The sequence below is a fragment of the Pseudonaja textilis genome, chromosome 2 (genome assembly GCF_049901715.1).
Source record: "Pseudonaja textilis isolate UNSWEBS1 chromosome 2, rPseTex1.2, whole genome shotgun sequence".
Lineage (NCBI taxonomy): Eukaryota > Metazoa > Chordata > Lepidosauria > Squamata > Elapidae > Pseudonaja > Pseudonaja textilis.
This window is the reverse complement of record NC_141991.1, coordinates 42,507,454-42,529,713: the sequence shown is the minus strand read 5'-3', so window position 1 is coordinate 42,529,713 and position 22,260 is coordinate 42,507,454. Positions and strand designations below refer to the sequence as shown.

Sequence of the window (22,260 nt, the reverse complement as noted above, 5' to 3'; positions counted from 1 at the left end):
TTAACTCTATAATTGCAGAAAAAGCCATTATCAATCAAGTTGCTTTGCTTTGTCATATGCTTTCTCTAGGTCAACAAACATACAATAAACTGTCATTCATACATTTCTGCTAAAGAGCAAAAATCTAGTTTGCACACTTCCCAAATTTTGGTTATCTGCATGTCTTAATCAGGATTCTATTATATGCCTCCTTAGGCACACTTAATAATCAATTGTCCTGTAACTTTTGAATTTATACCCGCAGCATTATTTTTAAAAAACATTTTCACAGCATATGAGTTCATTTTCATCCATTTTTCTTGGACTTTAATATTTAATTAATTCCACTCATTAATGTATTATTATCATTCAGATAAAATGTCTAAAATGTTCCTTGGCTCACTAACATTTAATCCTCACTTTTAATTCCTAATACCATCCATTCTGCCAGAGGCTTCTTGTTTAGCCTTTTCCACTCATTTACAAAACAATTTTTATCCACGTCAGAATCATTGCATTTTCTTTTTCTCTATAACCTTATGGTTTCCTTATGCTTTTTAACATTCTTTGGCATTATACTTTTTTCAGTCTGGCCATTATATAAAGTTTTTTTACCATGCTCATTTTTGCAGCATTGTTCCTGTATATATAGATAGATATAGATATTAGGAGATTAATCTATTTTATAATCCTTTTTTCAATCAGGATATGTATTTTCCTTCCATTATTTCCTTCTTGTATTTAACTTTCTTTTTCCTCAATATTTCTCTTCCTATGATCCACCTTAGCACTTCCAAGATTCCCTTTTCTTCAATCAGAACATCTCATTACCTTCTTAGCACTCTCTAATTTTCTCAGAGTTTTATCATAAACAAACAAAATCAATCATGCTTTCAGATATATACCCATTAATTTTTTTGCCATTTATAAGTTATGGAAAAACAGATCTTTTATGCTCTGAATCATTTAAGCACATTCAAAGCATAACTAATTTAATGTTAATATTTATTACTTTAGTATTTTTTATTGTTTTTAATGATTGTAAACTGTCTAGAGTCACCTTCAGAATGAGATTGATAGCATATAAATTAAATGAATAGGTAGATAGAGATAGATAGATGAGATAGATAGATAGATAGATAGATAGATAGATAGATAGATAGATAGATGATAGATAGATAGATGATCTCTGTTTTCCCTAAATTATATTTGGTTCTTCCAACACTGACATTCAGTGGAGCATAGCATACATCTATCATCAACTGAGAGATTCCTACTTTCATGTGCAAGCACAACCTAAACCACATCATTTTATACTTTCTAACATAAATTTTACCCCTTTTATTCATATTTGAAATTACCTTTGTGTAATATATTTCATGCAGTCTATTCATTTAAGTCCACTTTATGAGATCATATCTCCTTTATTCAGATCTGCTATATTTTCCCCCTTTCTTTTTCTGTAAAAGTGGCATCTGCTTTTCTTCCATATCATTTGTAAATTTATACTTTTTTATCATTTTTAAAAATTTATTTATTTTGTGACTCTGAGTCAATTTTGATTACTGCTGACTGTACAGACAAGTCCCTGCAGCTTTCTTGGCAATGGAAGTGGTTTGCCCTTGCCTCTTTCTGAGGCTGAGAGAGTATGACTAGCACTCAAAGTTACCCAGATTTTTTAGGGAAACCAGCAGAGAACATTGCAAATGGCAATCATGTGCTCCTGGGGCAGTTGGCAATCGGTCATAAGTACAGACAGGTTGCCAAGCATCCAGATCACAATCACATAACCACAAGTGGGCTGGGACAGTCAGAACTCCCAGGACCGATTGTAACCACTCTGTTTAGCACTGTTATAACTTGGAATGACCAAATGGTCATAGGTTGAAAATTTCCCGTGTACTGTTTCCGACATCCAGCTGATTTGGAAGTATATGCTATATAGGTTGCAAGAGAAAGTTTTTATTTCTCAGTACAAAGCTACTATCAGATATACTACATTACACAAATTTAAATCTATTAAACAGATCAGATTGGTTTTCAATAATTCTTTACATATATAAAACCCACACATACACTTAATGCGATAGCTATTCTACAATTATGATTTCTAGTTGTTTTAATTTAATTATATATAATTAATATTATTATCTTCATTTATTCAATTTATAACTTGCTTTTCTGCCCCACAAGCCAAAGCTATTCATAAAACTTATAGAAATTTGTTAAGCAAATATAAATACAAATTATTTTTATTGTATTTTTACTAAATAATAATCTGCTAATTAAAATTATGTTTAACTTTCTCATTTCATTGTTTTTAGTCATTCATTCTGGGCATAAATTTGTCTTGCATATTGCTATGTGCTGTTAAATTCTGCCAAATTTTGCTGCAGGCTACATATTAATGAGCCTGATTATAATGTTAATATCTTTCTGTGCCAAAATAGTTAATATTGTGCCAGAATTAATTACTAAGACAGGTTCTGATTAGATGTTCACAGTCATTAGATCAATTTATACGTAGCATAAAGAGTATAAGCAGTAGATTCATGTAATCTGCTTGTTTTCCCTCTGTTCTGATTTCAAGGAAGTGACAGAAAACATTAGCTTCCACTGTCATACACTGATTTTTTTAAATGTTTGAATGAGAAATGGTCTTTACTAGGAAATTTCAAGTGCACCAGCAAGATTGAAAAATATCTCAGAAGAAAGCAGTGTTTCTATAATGATGCATGTAAACAACATGTGTGTAAACATGTAATAACCAGGAGTCAAACTTGACTCAAGGAAGCATATATTTATCTTATACTTCCTTTAATATACGTTATATTTTCTTATCCTTAATTGTTGTTTGCAACTAGTGATTGTTTCAGTATACCAGACCTAACTATATGCCTTGGTTCTGAAAGACCAGTCATAATTAGTTGAAAATGGTAGCGGAAGCTTCCACTCTCATTCTAAGGAAGAAGTAGAATTTAAATTTATGCTGGTAGTGCTAAGCTACAGAGCATGTATAGTTTCAAATGGCATTGAAATACAGCTGTTGGGATCCTTCACAAAGGTCCTTCCTAGACCCGTTGCAGAAAATAGATAGGTTGCCTATTTTTGTGCTAAGGTATAGTTTGGCATTATGTTTTTATCACAGTACACCATTTTGCCTTGGACTATGGAAATATTTAATAAAATAAATGCTAACACTATTTAAAAATACAGCAATTTAGATTGCACTCAATAAGATACCTCCTAATTGATGCAAGATTTTCTATTGTTTCTAGATCAATTTCAAATGCATAGTACAATTTTTTAAAAGTCCTTCAAGCTTGGGGGAAAGTTATTGGGAAAAGCACCTATTTTCATCTATAGCTCTTTAGATTTTGAACTGCTTCCCAGAACTTCTCTTAGTTCCTTATTATCTGATTTATTAGTGAATAACAGAGAGAGAACTTTTCAGTCCTAGTGACTAGTCTGGAGTGTTCTTGCAAGAGATACTCACTTGGGATTCAATGAGAGGTCATCTGGTGTTCAGCAGACATATTCTTTTCTTCCAAGCCTTTTTAGGCTTTTAATTGTTGGGATTTTTGTTCCAAAAACTTTCTTTCATTTATTTTATTAAAGTTGTAGCTTTTGATTTTATTCTAATATTTTCTTTTATGGCATTTGGAGATCTAAATAATAACAAAATAATAATTAATAAATCACACAATTAATATTTGTAGATACATGGATTATCCATATACTTCATAGTTCAGTTGTTTATTATGTACATTGTTGCCATTCAGTCTTTTCTGAAACTTTTTGATCCATCAGACATAGTTTCTCCAGGATGGCCTATCAGCAATTGCTTATTAAAAGCTATTGCTTGTGCGATATCAGTGATAATATCTAGCCACCTGCTCTTCTGACACCGCTGTTTTCAATTGTTTTTAATTTCTCCAATTAAAGAGGATAATTTATCATTTATTTTTCCTCCTTTCATACTAAAGTATATGTCCAGAATGTTTAAAGTCTAGTTTCATTACTGGTACTTCCAGGAAACAGTTTAGCTTTATTTCGGCTAATATTTAATACTTTTCATAAATGTTGACATCTAAATACAGGTATATTCCTCTGGTGTTCGATATTTTCTAAAATATCACAACTGGTGTCTTCTGTAGGAAGAACAATTGAACTTCCTAATACTCTGGAAACATCTTTTGATACACAACTAAATCTCAAACCCAGCCCTGATAGTTGTTTATCTTTTCAATTGATTGGAAAGCTATTATAGCAGCAGCTATTATAACTTATGGAATAGTAGATTATATTATGTGTACTTTTTAAAACAAATAATCATAAAGCTAGTGCTAGTTTAATATAAAACATTTAGTTGTTATTTTGGCTTTGGGATAATTTTTTCCCATTTTGAATTCCAGCATTATTTGTGTTTTGCACCAAAAGCCGAAGGGCAGAACGTTACTGGCAAAAAACTCTGCTGCAGATGGAAGAGATGGAGTCCCAGATTCGGGAAGAAATCCGTAAAGGTAAGTTTCTGTACTTGGGCAGAACGGAGGGATCCATTGGCAGCAAAGAACTTTGTCTTCTGGAAAGTTTGAAAGACAATTTACGTATATGATAATTTAGGCATGTATTATGACCTTTAAAGCCCTTAATGGTATAGGTCAACCTGCTAGGACAAGCCCATTCTACTCAGGCCAGCAGGGAAGGCCTACTTTGGATCCCGTCAGTCAAAGAACTCCAACTATCATTAACCAGAAGAACTGCCTTCTCTGCTGCAGCACCCACCCTTTGGAACATCTTACCTATAACTAAGATCTACCCTCACCTTCTTATCCTGCTGAAAGAGCCTGAAGACCTATGTCTGCTGATTGACTGGAGATTAAATGGGGGAGTTCCACACTGGAGGTGGCTGGTGGATTGATGACAAACTACACCTCTCCTCCCCCCCTTGCTCTCTGTCCTCCACCCATCTTTTTGGTTATCATTTTGATGTATTCTCATTGTGTTCTGAAAAGCTGACAATCCAGGCATTGAGACCCAAGTGCTGTGCAATGGGGTGAGCTCCCATTACTTGCCCCACCTCCTGCCCAATTAACAATTCAGAAGCATGCAAATGTAAGTAGATAAAGAGGTAGCACTTAAGTGGGAAGGTAACAGTGTTGTGTGTACCTTGGCATATAGTCATGATGGTCACATAACCATGGAAATGTCTTCAGACAATGCTGGTTCCCTCGGCTAACACTGCCCCCTAAAGTTGGACACAACTGGAAAAGTGAAACCTTTTCTTTTAAAGTATCCCCATAGCGTAGCTTGGCTAGTCTAGTAAAGAGAAGGACCAGGGGACACATAATAGTGGTCTTCCAATATTTGAGGGCTGCCACGGAGAGGAAGGGGTCAAGCTATTTTCTAAAGCGCCTGTAGGCCAGACAAGGATTAATGGATGGAAACTGAACGAGGAGAGATTTAACCTGGAAACAAGGAGAAACTTTCTGACAGTGAGGACAATCAACCAATGGAACAGTTTGCCCTCAGAAGTTGTCGGAGCGCCATCACTTGAGACTTTCAAGAAGAGATTGGACTGCCATTTGTCAGAAATGGTGTAGGGTCTCCTGCTTGGGCATCAGGGGGTTGGACTAGATGACCTACAAGGTCCCTTCGAACTCTGATTATCTGTTATCTGTTAACAAATTTAACAAATAAATAAATCATTTGAACTGCAGAAAGTTAGCTGACATAAAAAAAACCCAGACACCTTTGACATTGAGTCTTGTGAATGAAATCAGATTTTTAGAGAACTGCAAAATGCAATTTTCCTTGGAAAGTGTGAAACTATTATTCTGAGAGAAGAGAAACTGAAATTGTGCATCCTCAAATTTTCTGTTCAGCTGGCTATATGAACTTGAATGTGGCTATTTTGAATGGATAAGGCACAGCCTAAATTGAAAACAAAATTTATCTTTATCTTTAGTGGGTGTTTTTCAGAACAATGATACTAAAGCCAATGCTGGCTATCTTGTGTATGACTTAAACTTTAGTTACTGATTGTGCGAAATTTATGTTCTATAGAATCCACTGTTAAAAAGAGTTAAACTAGCATTGCATATTGTTGGCTGCAAAAAACTATAAAAAAAAGTCAGCCCATTAATCTGCCTAGTATAAAGGGATTTTGTTTGGGAAATAGTTAACATGAAAAATTTGCTACAGATTAGGTAGAATAATATACTGTGGTATATTCAGAACAAGTTTTACATTGAATGAAAGTGGCTTATTCTCCTCATTATGATTTCCTTCAATCAGGTTTTGCTGAACTTCAGACAGATATGACAGATCTTACCAAGGAGTTAAATCGCAGCCAAGGAATCCCATTTCTTGAATATAAATACTTCGTGACTCGCACTTTCTTTCCCAAAGTAAGACAAAGTAGCATACTACTATTATTTATGCATAGGTTTTATATGCCACTTTATTTAGCTAACTCTGAGTAGTGTGCAAATCCTTATTTTCAGATTATAAACAGGTTTTAAAATTCTAACCATACATTATAAATTGTCATTTTTGGTGATTTTAAGCTCTATGTATTTATGCATATATGTTTCAGTTTTTGTCAAGCTGTCTGTTATCAGAGGTGTGAATGCTATAAATATGTATCATTCTGATACATAGCACATAAAATAGTATATTAATTTTTCACAGAGCAGACTTTTTACCACTTTTAGCTTTAGAAAATTACTAAAATGTATGGCAAGTATCTGATGAACACTTCTTTAAAAATGGAAATCTGTGAAAAACTGTAGGCTTATATCTTTTGATGGGACTTCTCTATTCCCCCTTTAAAGTTGTTTCCCCCACATTTTTGCCAACATTAATTTTAGAAGCAGAATAAATGAAAGCAAATAAAATATAAGGAACCACATTATATCAAAAAATATTCTGAATGAAAAACTCAAAAGTTTTTTTTTACTCAAACTTTAGGCAATTCTACAAATGTAGAAGAATAAATCAGTTCTATTCTTTTACTCTTTTTTAAGGTGCAATAGTGCAGCTATCCCATAGCCACTGCTTGTGGATTAATCCTGAATAATTCTCTTTTTGCTGGGGAAGCCTGAATGTTGGATGGTTGAGTTCATGATCTCAATATTGTGAGAGCTTTGTTTTTCCAAAACATGGCTTGTCAAAAGTTGTTCTATTTGTTCATTCAGAAATCTGCAGTCAGGAGTTTAAAGGTTCCATAAGACATATAAGTTTATTTATAAAGTTATATAAAGAGTTGTGCAATATTGCAGGCTAACTCTGCATACAGCAAGGAGTTCAATGCTGACTGGCTCAAGGTTGATTCAGCCATCCTTCAGAGGTCGTTAAATGAGGACCCCGATTGTTGGGGGCATTAGGCTGACTCTGTAAATTCCTCAAAGTGTGTTGTAAAGCAGTATGAAGCAGCATATAAGTCTAAGTGCTATTCCTATTGCTATTTTTTTTCTTATGAGTGGTCTCATGTCATGACATCTCTTTATAGCTGTCAAACATTATTGCTCTGTTAACGTGCAATTTAGCAAAGACATGAAGAATTAAACTATGCCTCTTTCTTGCTAAATTCAAAATTCTTTCTTCCTCTGTTTATTTTTTCCAGTGTTCTTCTCTCTATGAGGAGCGATACATACTGCCTTCCCAGCATCTCAATTCCCAGATGGGGTCTCAAATCCAAGAAACTCACCCATTATTGTTGGGGGAATGGAAAGTATGTGATTTTTTGGTAAATCCAGCTTAATTATTATACCCACCATAGTACTGATCAGCTCATCATTTTATTATGGGTGCTTAAGAATACGATATATTTGGGATCACGGAAAAGAAAAAACAGAGTAGTTAGTAAAAAGTTTTCTCAAGTAAATAGAAGAAACTGTTGAGATCTCTTTATGACTTACACAGAATTGAAACATATTAAATGTTTGTGAAAATACATGGTATAGTGTAACTATAACTACTGTATATTCAGTCTTTGGCTTATTCTTGAAGAGATTAGTTAATATATTTATTTATTTGCATTCTTTACATCTGTAGTACTTGTCCATAATGTCTAAAGTAATTCATTTCAGCCAAAGAATTCAGTCTGATATAAGCCCATATGGTTACTATTTTCATTACTCTAAAAATAGTGCTTAGTGATTCAAGTTTAATTTTAAAAAGTACGTGAGTGCAATGCAAGGAATTCCATTGCTGCTTTCTTTTCTTTAAGGTAAAGTCAGGGAATAGTCTATTTTTTGTATAAATCATAATGAAATCTCTATTAGACTTACCATTAAAAGGGTTGACTAAATTGGAGGAGCTTTGGCACAATAGAGCTCAAACATCTAGTTTAAAAATCAGATAATATATGTATCTGATTAATTAGGCTCATAATAGGAAATTCAATATTAATTTCCTTTGTTTGCATACTAGGGTGGTATGTCTTACTATTGGTTTCAGTGTGGTTATTGGCAGGTTTATTTTGTACATTACGTGATGAAAGAAAAATATGAAGCACTCAGTTCTCATCCAGACTGCTGATTTTTCCTCAGATTCCTGAAAACTGTAGACCAAATATGGAAGAAGGAATTGCATTGTTCTCCACCTTACTTAACAACAAGCACTTTCTCATTGTGTTTGTCCATGCTCTTGAGCAGCAAAAGGATTTTGCTGTACGAGACAGGTATGACTCTTGGAAACCTTAAGCTAGCATGTGATAGCACAAACTTAATTCAAGCTGGCTGCAGCTGTTATTCTGAAAAATTAGATGAGTCTACCCTGATTATTTTTCTCATTGAAAATGCTTTCTGAAAAAATAGAATGTTTTTTCTATATTTTTCTGTACTGTTGCTCTGTTTTTTAAACCTATTACTTGTGCTTGCAGAAAACTAATTATTTAATTATTTAATAAACTAGAACATAGTGCTAATTATGAACATTACATAACAAAAATCTTTATAACTATACAGGTAATCCTCAATGTATAACCAGTTGTTTAGTGATTGTCCTGAGTTACAACAGCCTCAGAAAGGGTCCTTTACAGCCTGTAAAACCTTCTAGCCAACATAAAATGACACACACACACACACACATTGCATGACTGCATTTCAGGTGCTTGGCAAAAGATTTATATTTCAATTCGTTGCAGTGTCCCACAATCACGTGGCCACAATTTTCAGCCTTTTGGGGGGGGGGCTGATTTATGGCAAAAAAGGCCTGTTTGGCAGAATGGAATCAGACTTACAACTGTGTGATTCACTTAACGACCACAGTAAAAACATTTGTAAAATTGGGTTGTAATTTTTGAAGTCTATCTTAAAGTCCATATTGGTAATCAGCAGAGGAATTTGTTCATCTTCAATAAGAACTGAATTAAAGTATTAAAAAGCTCAAGCACTTCACAGACCAAATGTTTCATTTAAAGCAGCCATCTTGTTCTATAGTAATTGACCTTCAAAATCTTGTTTTGAGTTTGAAATATAAACAAGACAGATTTTTTTTTCCTACAGAGGAGCATCTTTCTAATTAACTTCAAATCTTTCCTTAAATCTAATCACAAAGCCATAGCATTTAAAAACTTTCCAAAGGCAATTCTAAAATCACCCTTTTGCTGTAGATTGCAAAAAAACACAAAAGAAAAAAAAAGGATTTACAAAGCTGGAAACATGTAGTTTTCTTTCTTTTTAAATGGATTGAAGAGAACCTCAACCAGTAACTAGCAGATTTGTGGTTCCAAAGGATTTCAATCTTAAGGAAACAAAAAGTAATTAAAAAGATTAAGTTTGGTTAAACCCTGAGGCCATAAAAGGCTGACTTAGAGCTTGATGGAACCTATAACTCCCAGGTGATCACAAGAGGCTGCAAAAATATCTATTTCTGCCAGTTACTCACAAAAATCAGCAGTCCAGAGTATTTGTGGGCAATATTTAGTTCTCTTGTTATTCCAGAGAGAACTTTGGCAGTCTATATGCCACATCAACCTTTTGATCTTTTTACCCTAATACCCCTGCAATCTGTGAAATGGGGGGAAATGTGTTAGTTTGCTTTACCTCACTAACTTTTAAACACACACTTGGGGAGCAGCCTTAATGGCAACAAGTTGAGCATATATGGCTTGCCAATTTTTACTAGAAGAATCATTCAATACCCATAGCATCACAGATGCTCAGATTTTGAACCACATGGAAAATTGATAATACAGAAAATTTCTTGTAGATGCTCAAATTTAGAAATGGCTAAATGATGGATGGTGAGGTTATATTACCTTATACTAAAAAAATAGAAAAAAAAATTGAAAGGAGCAAATTAGAAGGACCAATCCCTTGAACCATTTCCATTTTTATTATTAATGTAGATCTGAACAAGTAGCCTGGACTCTCAAGGGCTGAATCTGCAAAGAAATATATCTTTCTTTAGAAATCAAATGCTCCTTCTGTTCTTGTCTTGCTTTAAAAACATTGCCATGCTGTAGCTCAACTTGCAGGTGTTAACCTTCTCTATTATTATCCCCTTTTTTCATGTAACGATTGGCATCCATTTCTGTCAAAGGGTGGCATAATACAATGTGATTATGCACAGCTGTGATACATATGGCTTGAAACATCAACACTTTTGAGGAGCTTTGTGAAAGCAATTTGGAAGGTTACCATGGTTTTAATTTCCGTTCATGTTGATTGATGAATCACATGTGGTATTATCAGTCTCAGTTTTTATTCATTAACTCTTTCTTCAGGTGCAATCTGGCCTCCTTGCTCACTGTTGCATTGCATGGGAAACTGGAGTACTACACCAGCATCATGAAGGACCTCTTGGTGGATCTCATTGATGCTTCCGCTTCTAAAAATCCCAAGCTTATGCTGAGAAGGACAGAATCTGTTGTTGAGAAGATGCTGACCAACTGGATGTCCATCTGCATGTACAGCTTCCTCAGAGTAAGAAACTGGGAAGTGAAAACTTCCCTAATTGTGGCAGGCATCCTTATGGCTGTGTATAAAAAAGACTGGACATTTAGGACCTGCGATATATAGTTTTCCATTTTATGCACTTTAATACTGGTTGTCTGATAGATCATTATCGAATATTCAATGTTGTCAAGACAGAAATATGACTTTCTTTAAAAAAAAAAATCCATAGAAATTTTAACCCTGAAGTGGTTAATTTAAATTTAGGACAGGTAGCATTCCATCATCTTATTATGATACATCAATCCACAAGAAGAGATACCATAGTGTACTAAATTAGTCTGATATGTCAACTTGTACCTTGACTTTATTGGAGGATTTACCAATAACATTTGGAAGTTTTGCCTAATTTTAGTTATTCTCCATTCAGTTGTTTTTGGAATCATGCAGTTTTACACTACTCCACAAGAAAAAAATAAGTTAAATATGTCATTATTATTCAATCTTCCCAGCAATATCTTTGGACATATAAGACTTAGGGGTTGTGAGTTGCCTGGACCACCCAGAAAACTGAGGAACTATTAAATTGTTTAAAATCCAAAGAAAAACAAACACATAAGCAGCTGTGGCAATTTAAAAATACTGTACAATGTATTTGAGCATTTCAGTAAAGATTTCAGCAAGCAGTAACTCTTTCAATACTGCAGTGGAATTCTTATGATGCAATACAGGGAACATCACTTTTATCATTATAATGTAGTTAAAACAATAATTTGCATACCAAGAAAAGGTCTTGTGTATGGCAACTTAATTCTAATATTTAGCAGATCTTTAAGCCGCAAAGATTAGTTTTTCTATACAAAAATTGTGTAAAAAAATTTAATTAGTGATGCTGTGGAATTTCCATATTCAGTTTATATTGTTCAGATTTTGTTTCAGAATCACTCCAATTTTTGTAATAATAATTTAATTGAGATTATTCACTTTGGCCATATTTCTTTTCAAGACACTTTGTCTGTTTTTGGAAAACTACTCACTGGTATTTCCATAGCCAGACTAACCTAATAAATCTAAGTGTAAGCTGCAGCCATTTATGCAAAACTTAGTAATGAGCTCAACTTACAAATATTGTCTAGATAATCTCAGCAGATACCAGCTTTCAAGAAATTCTCAAGTTTTAGTGTTCTTTGAAGGATTAAGATTTTTTTTCAGAGGTAACTTAAGTTTTAAAACATGCTTACCATAAATGTTCCCTGTCTTCATACACTGAGGATTCCTCAACTATTTCTCGAATTTCTATAAAATTATTTTGAGAATCCTTCATTTGGTGAACACTCTACATGTGCATTTACAAGTTTTCCCCACTAAATTACACCAGACATATTTTGATTTCCTGGGGGGAAATCTATTAATAAGAGCCAGCCTTTTAAAAAAAAGAAATATAATATATATACTTGAACACAATTATCCTTTCATGTTTACATTTCTCTGAATTTTATTATGCAGTCATAACCAAGTCAAAAATACATAACAGTGTGAGAATATTAAGAAATATTTACACTGGTTTAAGGATGAGTGAAAATTGTTGCCAGAAATGGGAAAGAATTTTTATTTGCATAAATGTATGTACAATTTTTTCAGCTTTTTCTTATCACTTTTTATCACTTTCTGTTTATTTCCAAAGAGAATAGTATGTGTGTTTGTGCCTGCGTGTCTGTGTGTGCAGAAACAAAATAGAACGTATTGTACCTAAAAAAAAAGATCATTAAAAGTAAAGCATTCATCTATGCCAGTGCTTAATTCCCTTGAAAAAGTGTTCCTGGGACCGTAGTCTTAATGTACACAATGTATACAGTGTTGATGCGTTCCTTTTTTGTTTGTTTGTTTAAACATTTACATTATCTTTAACAAAGATCATTATCTTTAAATGCTCTAATTACAAAACGGTAACATTGTAAAATACATTTATCTAGAATTCTCTCATTAAAGAAAACATAGTATTTGATTATAGACATTGAGGGCCTAAAATTTAAATAAAGTTATTCCTGTATTAATTTATTTGGTAAATGTATAGACCCCCGCATTTTAATTCACAATGAAAGCAACAAAAAACAAAAAAACAAAAACAACCAGAGTAAAAATAAATAAAAATAATACAAAATAGCAGCCAGAGAGGACTTACAATCACTAAAGTCCTGACATGGGCTTCCCACCTTATCAGGGCCCCGGGACTCGATGTTTTTAGTGCTTTGCAAAAGACCATTGTATGCTTGATGCTAGCCATTCGATAAACTAGGAATTGGGAAAAGTTAAGAAACAAGTTGGATTTTTTTAAAAAAAACTGGTGCTAAAATTTACTGATCTTGCATAAACTCACTGTAAGAAAGCAGAAACCTCTCTTGAGAAAAAAGAACTCAGTTGGAATCTGATACCACCAAAGCTGACTGTCTAATATCTCCTGAGGGGGAATATAAAGCAATAATATATAATTTTCTGGAAGAAATCAAGTTTTATCCTATGGGATTTGAGTAGGATATCTTATGAAAGAAATTAATATCTGCAGCTTTCAGGGCTCTCTTTCTTTCAATTCCTTAATTCCAGTACAAGTGAAGAAGGAATTGTACATTGCCCAGCATTTTTAATACCATAGATCCTATTTTATGATCATATGAGGGCAGGAGACTTGTTTGAAGGATCTATTTGAAGCACATAGGAACAATAAAAGATAAAAAAGTTGTAGTAGGAAACAGAAATACAGTTTAAAATCTTAACCATTGATCTAAAACATGAACTATTTTGTGAATCCCCCTACTTCTTTTAAATCTGTGATTATCCTAGCTATAAGAACAGGGAAAAAAGACAGATGTTATATACAGACATTGATTCTTCATGTAAGGTGTGATAATAGAGTAATTTTGGTATTTTGCAGAGCAATATGATTGGCTGAATCTAAAATAGCCTGCCAGTAAACTAGGACAGTTTGAAAGAGTTGAGGACGAAGGCAGTGCTATCTTTCTGCCTGGTGTTTTTTTCTGCTAAAACTCAGTGTACATACCTACCTCAATTAGCAACCATTTGCAGTTACCACAGTTGTGAAAAAATAATTTGATGGCACACCTCTTAGTATATAGGTTGAATAATTGAGGGGAGAATATATGTCACACTTGACCAGAGTTCTGATCTAACTTCATCTTATAGTACTAGAGGTTTTTGTAAGTATGGAATATTTCCTAAAATATCTTGGATGTTGACATCTGTACTGTGTAGAATTTCATATACTCTTCCATCTTTTGTGAATCAGATACTATCTGTCCACTGACATCACGTAGCACACTAAATTGAGATTGGAAAATCCATCAGAGTTCAGAAATCTTTTGGAAGACTTTCTTGATAGTTCTGTATCTGTTTTCATTCTCACTATCTTTATAGATGTCATAATGCTGCTTCTTGTTTCTTCTAACAGCCTCTGGAATTCTTTATTTCATTCCTTCATGAGATTGTTGTCTTTCTTGGCATTGGTTTATCTTCCTGGCAATTTCCACCATGTGTTCAGTTATCCAGTTACTTTTTTCTGGGTTTTTTTTATAAAAATGACAGTCTCTTTTCACATTTATCCTTAACAATGTATTTGTTTTCATTTCACATTCCTTTGGTTCACTATCAGTGAGGCACCAAACTGATTACTGATGTTTTCCTTGAAAATGGTGGGTATATGTTCAAAATCATATCATAGAAACATGGTTGGCTTTGTTCTTCCACTTTTGTTTTACTTGGAAACTGCACATGTGCAATTTGTGCTCTGTTTGATAGTAAGACTCAGGCAACATCTTTGCTATCATCACTGAACTCTGTCTCTGCATTAATAGTATACTCTATTTGATTTCTCTGTGCTTCATCTGATGTTGTTAATGTATATAAACATTGTTTTAGTTGTTTAAGTTTGGGTTAGCAATGAAGAAATCACTGGATTGGCAAAAATCATTCTCCTACTTCATTTTGGTTTCCTTGGCCTTACAGCCCAACAACTGTATATTTTCCTCCTTAATGTTTCTAATGTTGGCATGCCGATCATGAACCTCTAGCAAGTAATCTTGCTAGCACGTTCTGCCTATTTCAAATTAAATGTGACTATAAAACCCATCACTTCCTCCTCTTCTTCATCAGTGGTTGAAACATAAACTGGTCATCTTAAAGAGATGTCCATGAAGAATGATTTATATTATTTGGTCACTGACTATATTGAGGCCAAGTACTGTTCTTGCTAAATGAAAGCATTGCCATTCCCTTTTTTCCCCATGTCCGGAGTATGATCTTCTGACAGAATATGTACAATTCCAGTCCACTTCAATCTGCAGTTATGTAAAATATCAGTGCGTAACTAATTCATTTCTTCTTTCACCGTGTTGTGTTTTTCCATGTTCATACGTCTTAAGTTCCATGTTTTCACTGTAGTCTTACAAGTTTGAATTTTCTTTTCCTGCGTGGCAACGTCAGTTTTAATCTGGTCATGTCAGAAATATTAGTACTCCAAAGGATCCTCAGGTCTTCTTTAAAAAGTCACTTCCTTAGTGAACGTGATCTAACCTGAGAGGCCTATCGTGCAGCACATTATCAATCATGTTATGTTGTATGTTCATGTGCCTTTCTTAGTACAATACAGGTGTGGTTTACCTTTGCCTTCTCCTATGAACAATGGAAAAGAATTCTTTATTGGCCAAGTGTGATTGGACACACAAGGAATTTGTCTTGGTGCATGTGCTCTCAGTGTACATAAAAGAAAAGATACATTTGTCAAGAATCATCAGGTACAACACTTAATAATAATCATGGGGCACAATAAGCAATCAAACCATACTAGAAAACAGTCAAAAATCTGTTAGGATACAAACAACAAAGTTACGGTCATACAGTCATAAGTGGCAGGAGATGGGTGAAAGGAAGGGAGGATTAATATAATAGTAATGCATAAAATAAAATCATATTTATAGAAAAAATATTGCCTTTATCAATATCATAAAAGCAACAATCCATTTCCAGCATATTTCTATATCCCTGCTACCAAAATATAAATGCTTGCTTCCTTTAACCAGGCAACTGACACAACCTTCACTCCTTGGGTGACCCTACTGGGAGTGTTTGCTTTTTCTGATCTAGCAAGTAAAAGTAGGAATGCTAGTGGGAAAGGAAATTCAGCAATGAATTGCTGTCCTTCACTTGTCTCTATTAAACCTGTAGGGTTGGCACTGCTAAAGAGATTTATTTCTGAGTCAGAATCGAGATTGGCTATTTGAATGGAACAAATTATGCCACCATATTTTGGCTACCTTACAAACTGGAGGACAACATAGTAAGGTGTCAGTCTTGATAAGCCTCTGTTTTAATTGAAGGCAATCTGTAGATTTGGAACCTACTTATGAGAACTGAAATAAGTGTCTTTTTAATCCTCCTAGATGAGATACCAGGGATTATCCTATGCACAGAAAGAATAATTTTAAGATGGTGTTTGAAGCATCACAAATCTGTTTCCTTTTCAGACTTGGGAATAAGTTGTAAATCATCAGCTATTTGCTATGTAGGAAACATTATAGAGCAGTCACATTTCTTATTGCTTTGGAACTAGTAAGGCAAGTCAAACGTAACTGAAAACAAAATTGTAAACCTCGAACAAAGAATACTGCCTTGCATTTAGGTTAGGAGAGGCTTCTTGATATATCCAAAATTTGTTTCTCCTAAACTGGAGATAAAATGTTGGAGGTGGTGACCACAAACTATTAGGATCCTCAGAATATTTTAGATAAATACATTTATAAATATTTTTCCAATTTTCTTATTAAAGTTGACTTTTACCAAAGGTACTTTTTCGAGAGGCAACTGGACTTTCTGGTTTTTCTTTGAAGACATTTCGCTTCTCATCCAAGAGCTCTTCTTAAGCTCTGACTTTGACCACTTTCTCACAATACCTTTAACTACCCAATTCCAACATTCTATGATTCTCAACAGCCAGCATTTATAGATATGGCTCTCATTTATCTCTGTAAGTCCTTCCTTTTTCATGTTCACTCTAATCTAATTGCAGCAGCAGATTTTTCTTCAAAAATCATTATCTTTTTTGTAGTAGTAGCAGTAGTAGTAGTAGTAGTAGTAGTAGTAGTAGTAGAAGAAGAAGAAGAAGAAGAAGAAGAAGAAGAAGAAGAAGAAGAAGAAGAAGAAGAAGAAGAAGAAGAAGAGAAGGAGAGAGAGGAGGAGGAGGAGGAGGAGGAGGAGGAGGAGGAGGAGGAGGAGGAGGGGAGGAGGAGGAATCATGCAGGGATTCATTTTGGTACCAGTGTTGAGTGGTATCTTCTTAAAAATAGTCTGCTGTTAGGAAAAAATGACTTTTCAAACTTTATAGTGAGTCTAAAGTTGGTTTGCTTTTTTAAACACTGCTTTTATTTTAGCAGGACCTTTTATCCAATATCTGAAAGAAGGGTTTTACATTATAGTAAAGGCAAAGGTTCCCCTCCCACATATGTGCTAGTTGTTCCTGGCTCTAGGGGCCGGTGCTCATCTCTGTTACAAAGCCAAAGGGCTAGCGCTGTCCAAAGATGTCTCTGTGGTCATGTGGCTGGCATGACTAAATGCCAAAGGCGCACAAATACTGTTACCTTCCCCATCAAGTGGTCCCTATTTTTCTACTTGCATTTTTACATGCTTTCGAACTGCTAGATTGGCAGAAGCTGGGACAAGTAATGGGTGCTCACTCCGTTATGTGGCGCTAGGGATTTGAACTATTGCACTACCGACCTTTCTGATCGACAAGCTCAGTGTCTTAGCCACTGAGCCACCACGTCCCTTTCAACCAGTATCTTGCTGTAAAACTCTAAAACTTGGTCTGTCTTCAAGTACTTCGCCCGTTTTCAGTGTTTACTTCTTAATATATGACATAGCAAACTAGAAAAGTTCCTTTCTTGATTAAGTTAGACAATTCAGCGTATTGATTGATGGTATGTGCCTAAGAGATTCATCAGTTATTTGCTTTCCATCATCTGTTTCCAAAACTCTTTCATGAAGAGGGCAGTGTTAATGAATAAAAAATCAAAATAGACTTTCCAAAAATCAATTTTGTTTTATGGAACTATAACTCCACAGTGTTTTCATTAGTACAATGTTTAGTGACTCATTTATATGTGGTGACCATAATGAGATTTTTATTCAATCTGTTGATGATACCATAACTTCTAATTATACCCACACTTTTAATTTCCAAAAACTCATTCAGCAGATTTCTAGAATCACAGAAAATAAATCATAACTTTCTGTAATTGTTGAAGGCTTGTTCCTCTTTCCAGTAGAGAAATGGAATTCTTTAAAAAATATAAGCACCATCTTAATTTGTTCACACACACACACACACACACACACACACACACACACAAATATACATATATATTATACATTATATATATAAAATATGCTAGTCAGATATTGTCAAAATGTACCTAATTTGTTTCTGTGAAATATATCTACTCATACAAGTTGTTTTTGTACACATATTAATTCTCTTGTAGCATTAGGCCATGAGACATATATTATGTTAGATCTGTTTTTAGTTTTTCAATTATCTCCATTAATCTCAACATGTATTTGAAACAGCTGCTGCAAAGGTCCTTAACAATTGTGTGGTGAAAAAAAATCCTGCTGCTTACATTTTTCCTCACAAGTTAGCATTATATGATGTACACATTTGTTTTACATTAATGCCCTCCCAAACAATCCATCCATTTGTGTTCCAGAACAGAATATTGAAGCACGAGCTTTCTAATAATGCAAACTTCCAAAATAGTCAATCATAGTTATCCATTGTGTAAGCAAAAGGCAACCGCAATGATAAACCTATATTTCAAAAAAGTATCTTTATGTAAGATTCTGCCTGCCTTCTTTGTTGCCCCAATCAAGCTGTCCAACATTTAATAAGAAAATCTGTTTTGTTCTTAGTGCAGAGTAAATTAGATTAGGCTAGCCTCAGTCCTTCATTGTCTACTGATTTGGTATATCTGCAAGATTTGATTCATCAGATTCAATCAAAGCTATGGGTAGCATGAATGTGTATATGTGTGAACAGCGTGAATACATAGCTAGATCGATCTCTTCCATAGAATTCCCATCTTGATGTTTCTCATATTCTAGGAAGCTCTTGATCAGTGGGAATGTGGATTCTTGTGCCAAAAAAAAAAGTTGAGACAGTAATTTGCTGTAACAAGTAATTTACTGTAACTTAGACTTATATTCCACTTTACGGTGCTTTAAAGCCCCATCTAAGTGGTTTACAGAGTCAAGATATTGCTCCCGATAATCTGGGTCCTCATTTTACCAACCTTGGAAGCATAGAAGATTGACTCAACCTTGAGCCAGCCAGGATTGAACTCCAGACTGTGGGCAGAGTTAGCCTGCAATACTGCATTCTAACCACTGTACCACCATGGCTCTTACCTAGTAATACCTAGTAATATAAATACTGTCACATCGAATTTGGACATTTAAGGATAAATTTATAATACCACTTCAGAATCTTTTTCTTCCTTTTCTTGTTATTGTTTGAGTCAGGTTTTGGCTGAAGACCATAAGGAATGAAAATAGGTAGGTAGATAGGTAGATAGGTAGGAAGGTAGATAGGTACGTAGATAGGTAGATAGATGATAGATAGATAGATAGATAGATAGATAGATAGATAGATAGATAGATAGATATTTTAAAACAAATTATTTGACAAATTATGTGAAAGCATGCAATAGTAATTCAATGCTTCAGTTTTGACATATTAAATTGGGGTAAATTCAGCAAGGTTATAATTGTTAAATAACAGTTTCCAATAGATTAGATAACTTGAATTTAAATGTATGTATAAGCACAATCTATACTAATTGTGGTTAAGTATAAATCAATGTCTTACAGCTGTATTTCAACACCTCAAAATTCCTTTAGCATTGAAAACACGAAACATAACAGAAACAAAAAAGCAAATATATTAACAAGAATCTTTAAATTATGATATGTGGTTATTTTTAACAAAGCTGGTTCTGAACAGAACCTACTTTTCATTTGCCATAATGTTTATAAAATGATGAAGTTGTAAGGAAATTATTCTATATTTAAGTAAGAAAGAAATTGTGATATTTCTCCAAGAGGCCTTGATTTACCATAGTCAGCGTACAAGTAATCCTTGCATAAAGGCTGCCTTGCTTTGTAACTGCTTGAAGTTTTTAGAAGAAACCATAATAGATTTTGTTTGTTTGCATCCTAGGCATTTTATAGCTCATTTTAACATGGTTCCATAATCTTGAATTTAGATGGTATACAAACTTTTCTAACATTATGATGATGATATACATATACAAAACCATGAAAACCTTGCTTTCTAGAATTAACACAATACATTGTGTTTGTACAACATGCTGTGCTTGAACCAGCTTCTTTATAGTATAGCATAAAGTTGTCTTGGTATAAGAATAGCATATTAATTTGCCTTATATTCCATTTTATGTTTTTCAAGTGGCCATTTATGTTGAGGCATATAGAGAAGCAGCTTGAAAACATCATATAAGGAACATTTGAAAGAAAAAATGCCAATTTGCTATTTTTATTCATGCAAGTTATTTTTATGTTCAGGATTACTTTGAAGGAACCATATTACAATCACCAGTCAAAATGTCTAATTAAAAAACAACAACAAATACAATGGATTTTTTTTTCCTTTTAAGAAACCTATTAATCATTTTCTCACACAATAAAAAGCCAAGTCATTTCCAAACCTATTTCCCACAATAATTTTGCAAGACATTCCAAGCAATGCTATTTCATCAGCAATTATTTCCTATGTATTTCCTTTTCCATTTTTAAATGTGTTTCTTATCCCAAATAACAAAAAAAAAACAAAGAAAAAAAATCACGTAATGGCTACATTTTGTAGTTCTTTCTTCAACAGTAATCCTTGCCTTTAAACTTGTTGGAAAAAAACTGCAGCAGTGGCTGAAAAGCCCCAGCTTTCTTTGCAGCAGTATCTTTCAAAACAAAGTAGAAAAAAACTAATGCACTCTGTTTAATCAGATGCAGTATATTTGATGCCATGGCAATAAATACCAGTTCTGTCAGTGTGGCCTTCTCATAAAGCACATTCACTAGCTTTGGAAGCAGCTGTATGATTGACATGTATTTTGTCTCTCAGACTTTAATAGATTTTGGGTGGAGGTTTAGCCTTGTTTGTTGGAGGACAGGGTGTTGATATATTGGAGAAGAAACTTAAATCTGAATCTACTGTTGATCCAGAATGCATAACTGACCTTGATTTTTCAGAGGCTGGGTCTAAATTTAGTGTATAACTACTCACTAGGCCACTGTAGCTTCATAGCAAAATCAGCTTTCTCAGGAAGCATTCTTGAAGCTTTATTCTCTCCAACTTTGTAAGTGAAGCTAAAGAAATAGTACTAAATACACTAACCTAGGAGGGTGTTCCTGGATTGCTTGGAGAGTTCCTACTGCTACCCCTCAGAATAGATTATCCAACTATTCTGTCTTTTCCTTCTGAAAGAAATAGATTTGTAGATAAATGGAGGTAAGCGTTGGGTGGGGAAACCCTCCCCGTGAAATGGGAATGATTTAATGTCATAATCTGACACATAATACCACTTTATTATCATTTTATTAGAAGAAATTATCCTGATAAAAAATTAGATTTTGGCACTACAAAACAGATGGAATACATGCATGAACAACCATATTTATATTGTCCAAGACCAATTGAGTGAAAGCTAGTAATTACCTTGTTCCAGTAGTGATGTGTAATATTAGTAGCCATCAAGCAAAGGAATTTGAACAAACAGATGTTGATCACGTGGAGTTCTAAAACATTTTTATAATAGTTGTACTAGAGCAGTTAGATATTCATTAGGGAGAGATGAAGTTGTATCACAAAATTAAATACACCATTTAATGAATGAAACAAATAGTAAGGACATTAAGAGGGCTTTCTGATGTTTATATGAATTTAATCAGAAAAATTCCCATTGGATGATTTAAAAATCTAATACAGACAATGTTAATAAAGTTACTGCTATCCAATTTGAATGTTGCCCTATAAAGTAAGTACTGAATTAAAAGTTTGTGGAAATTTCATTTTTAAAAGTTGGTTGATTGGTTGATTGGTTAGTTAGTTAGTCAATATAGCCATCCCTCTCAAAACAGTAACTCTGAGCAGCAAACAATCAAAAGCAGTTAAAACAATTAAAACATGATACATAAAAGAAATGAAATACCATAGCAGCCAAGAGATATTATACTCTGTTGGTGTCAACATAACTGGGAAATAGGACCCTTCACATACTCAGGGCCCTGGATCCTGGTA

At 34.0% G+C, this 22,260-nt stretch overlaps 1 protein-coding gene across 2 annotated transcripts in view; it reads left to right on the top strand.

Annotated features, from left to right (window-relative positions):
• The window catches only part of PLXND1 (plexin D1), a 184,223-nt gene that overhangs the window by 118,946 nt on the left and 43,017 nt on the right, over window positions 1-22,260 (top strand). The window contains exons 21-25 of one of the 2 annotated variants that reach the window (XM_087923737.1): window positions 4,395-4,502; window positions 6,277-6,389; window positions 7,607-7,714; window positions 8,535-8,665; window positions 10,715-10,913. In XM_087923737.1, the coding sequence (XP_087779863.1) occupies window positions 4,395-4,502; window positions 6,277-6,389; window positions 7,607-7,714; window positions 8,535-8,665; window positions 10,715-10,913 (659 nt within the window). Of the gene's footprint in view, window positions 1-4,394; window positions 4,503-6,276; window positions 6,390-7,606; window positions 7,730-8,534; window positions 8,666-10,714; window positions 10,914-22,260 lie in introns of both variants that reach the window. The other variant, XM_026722891.2, reaches the window with a different exon arrangement.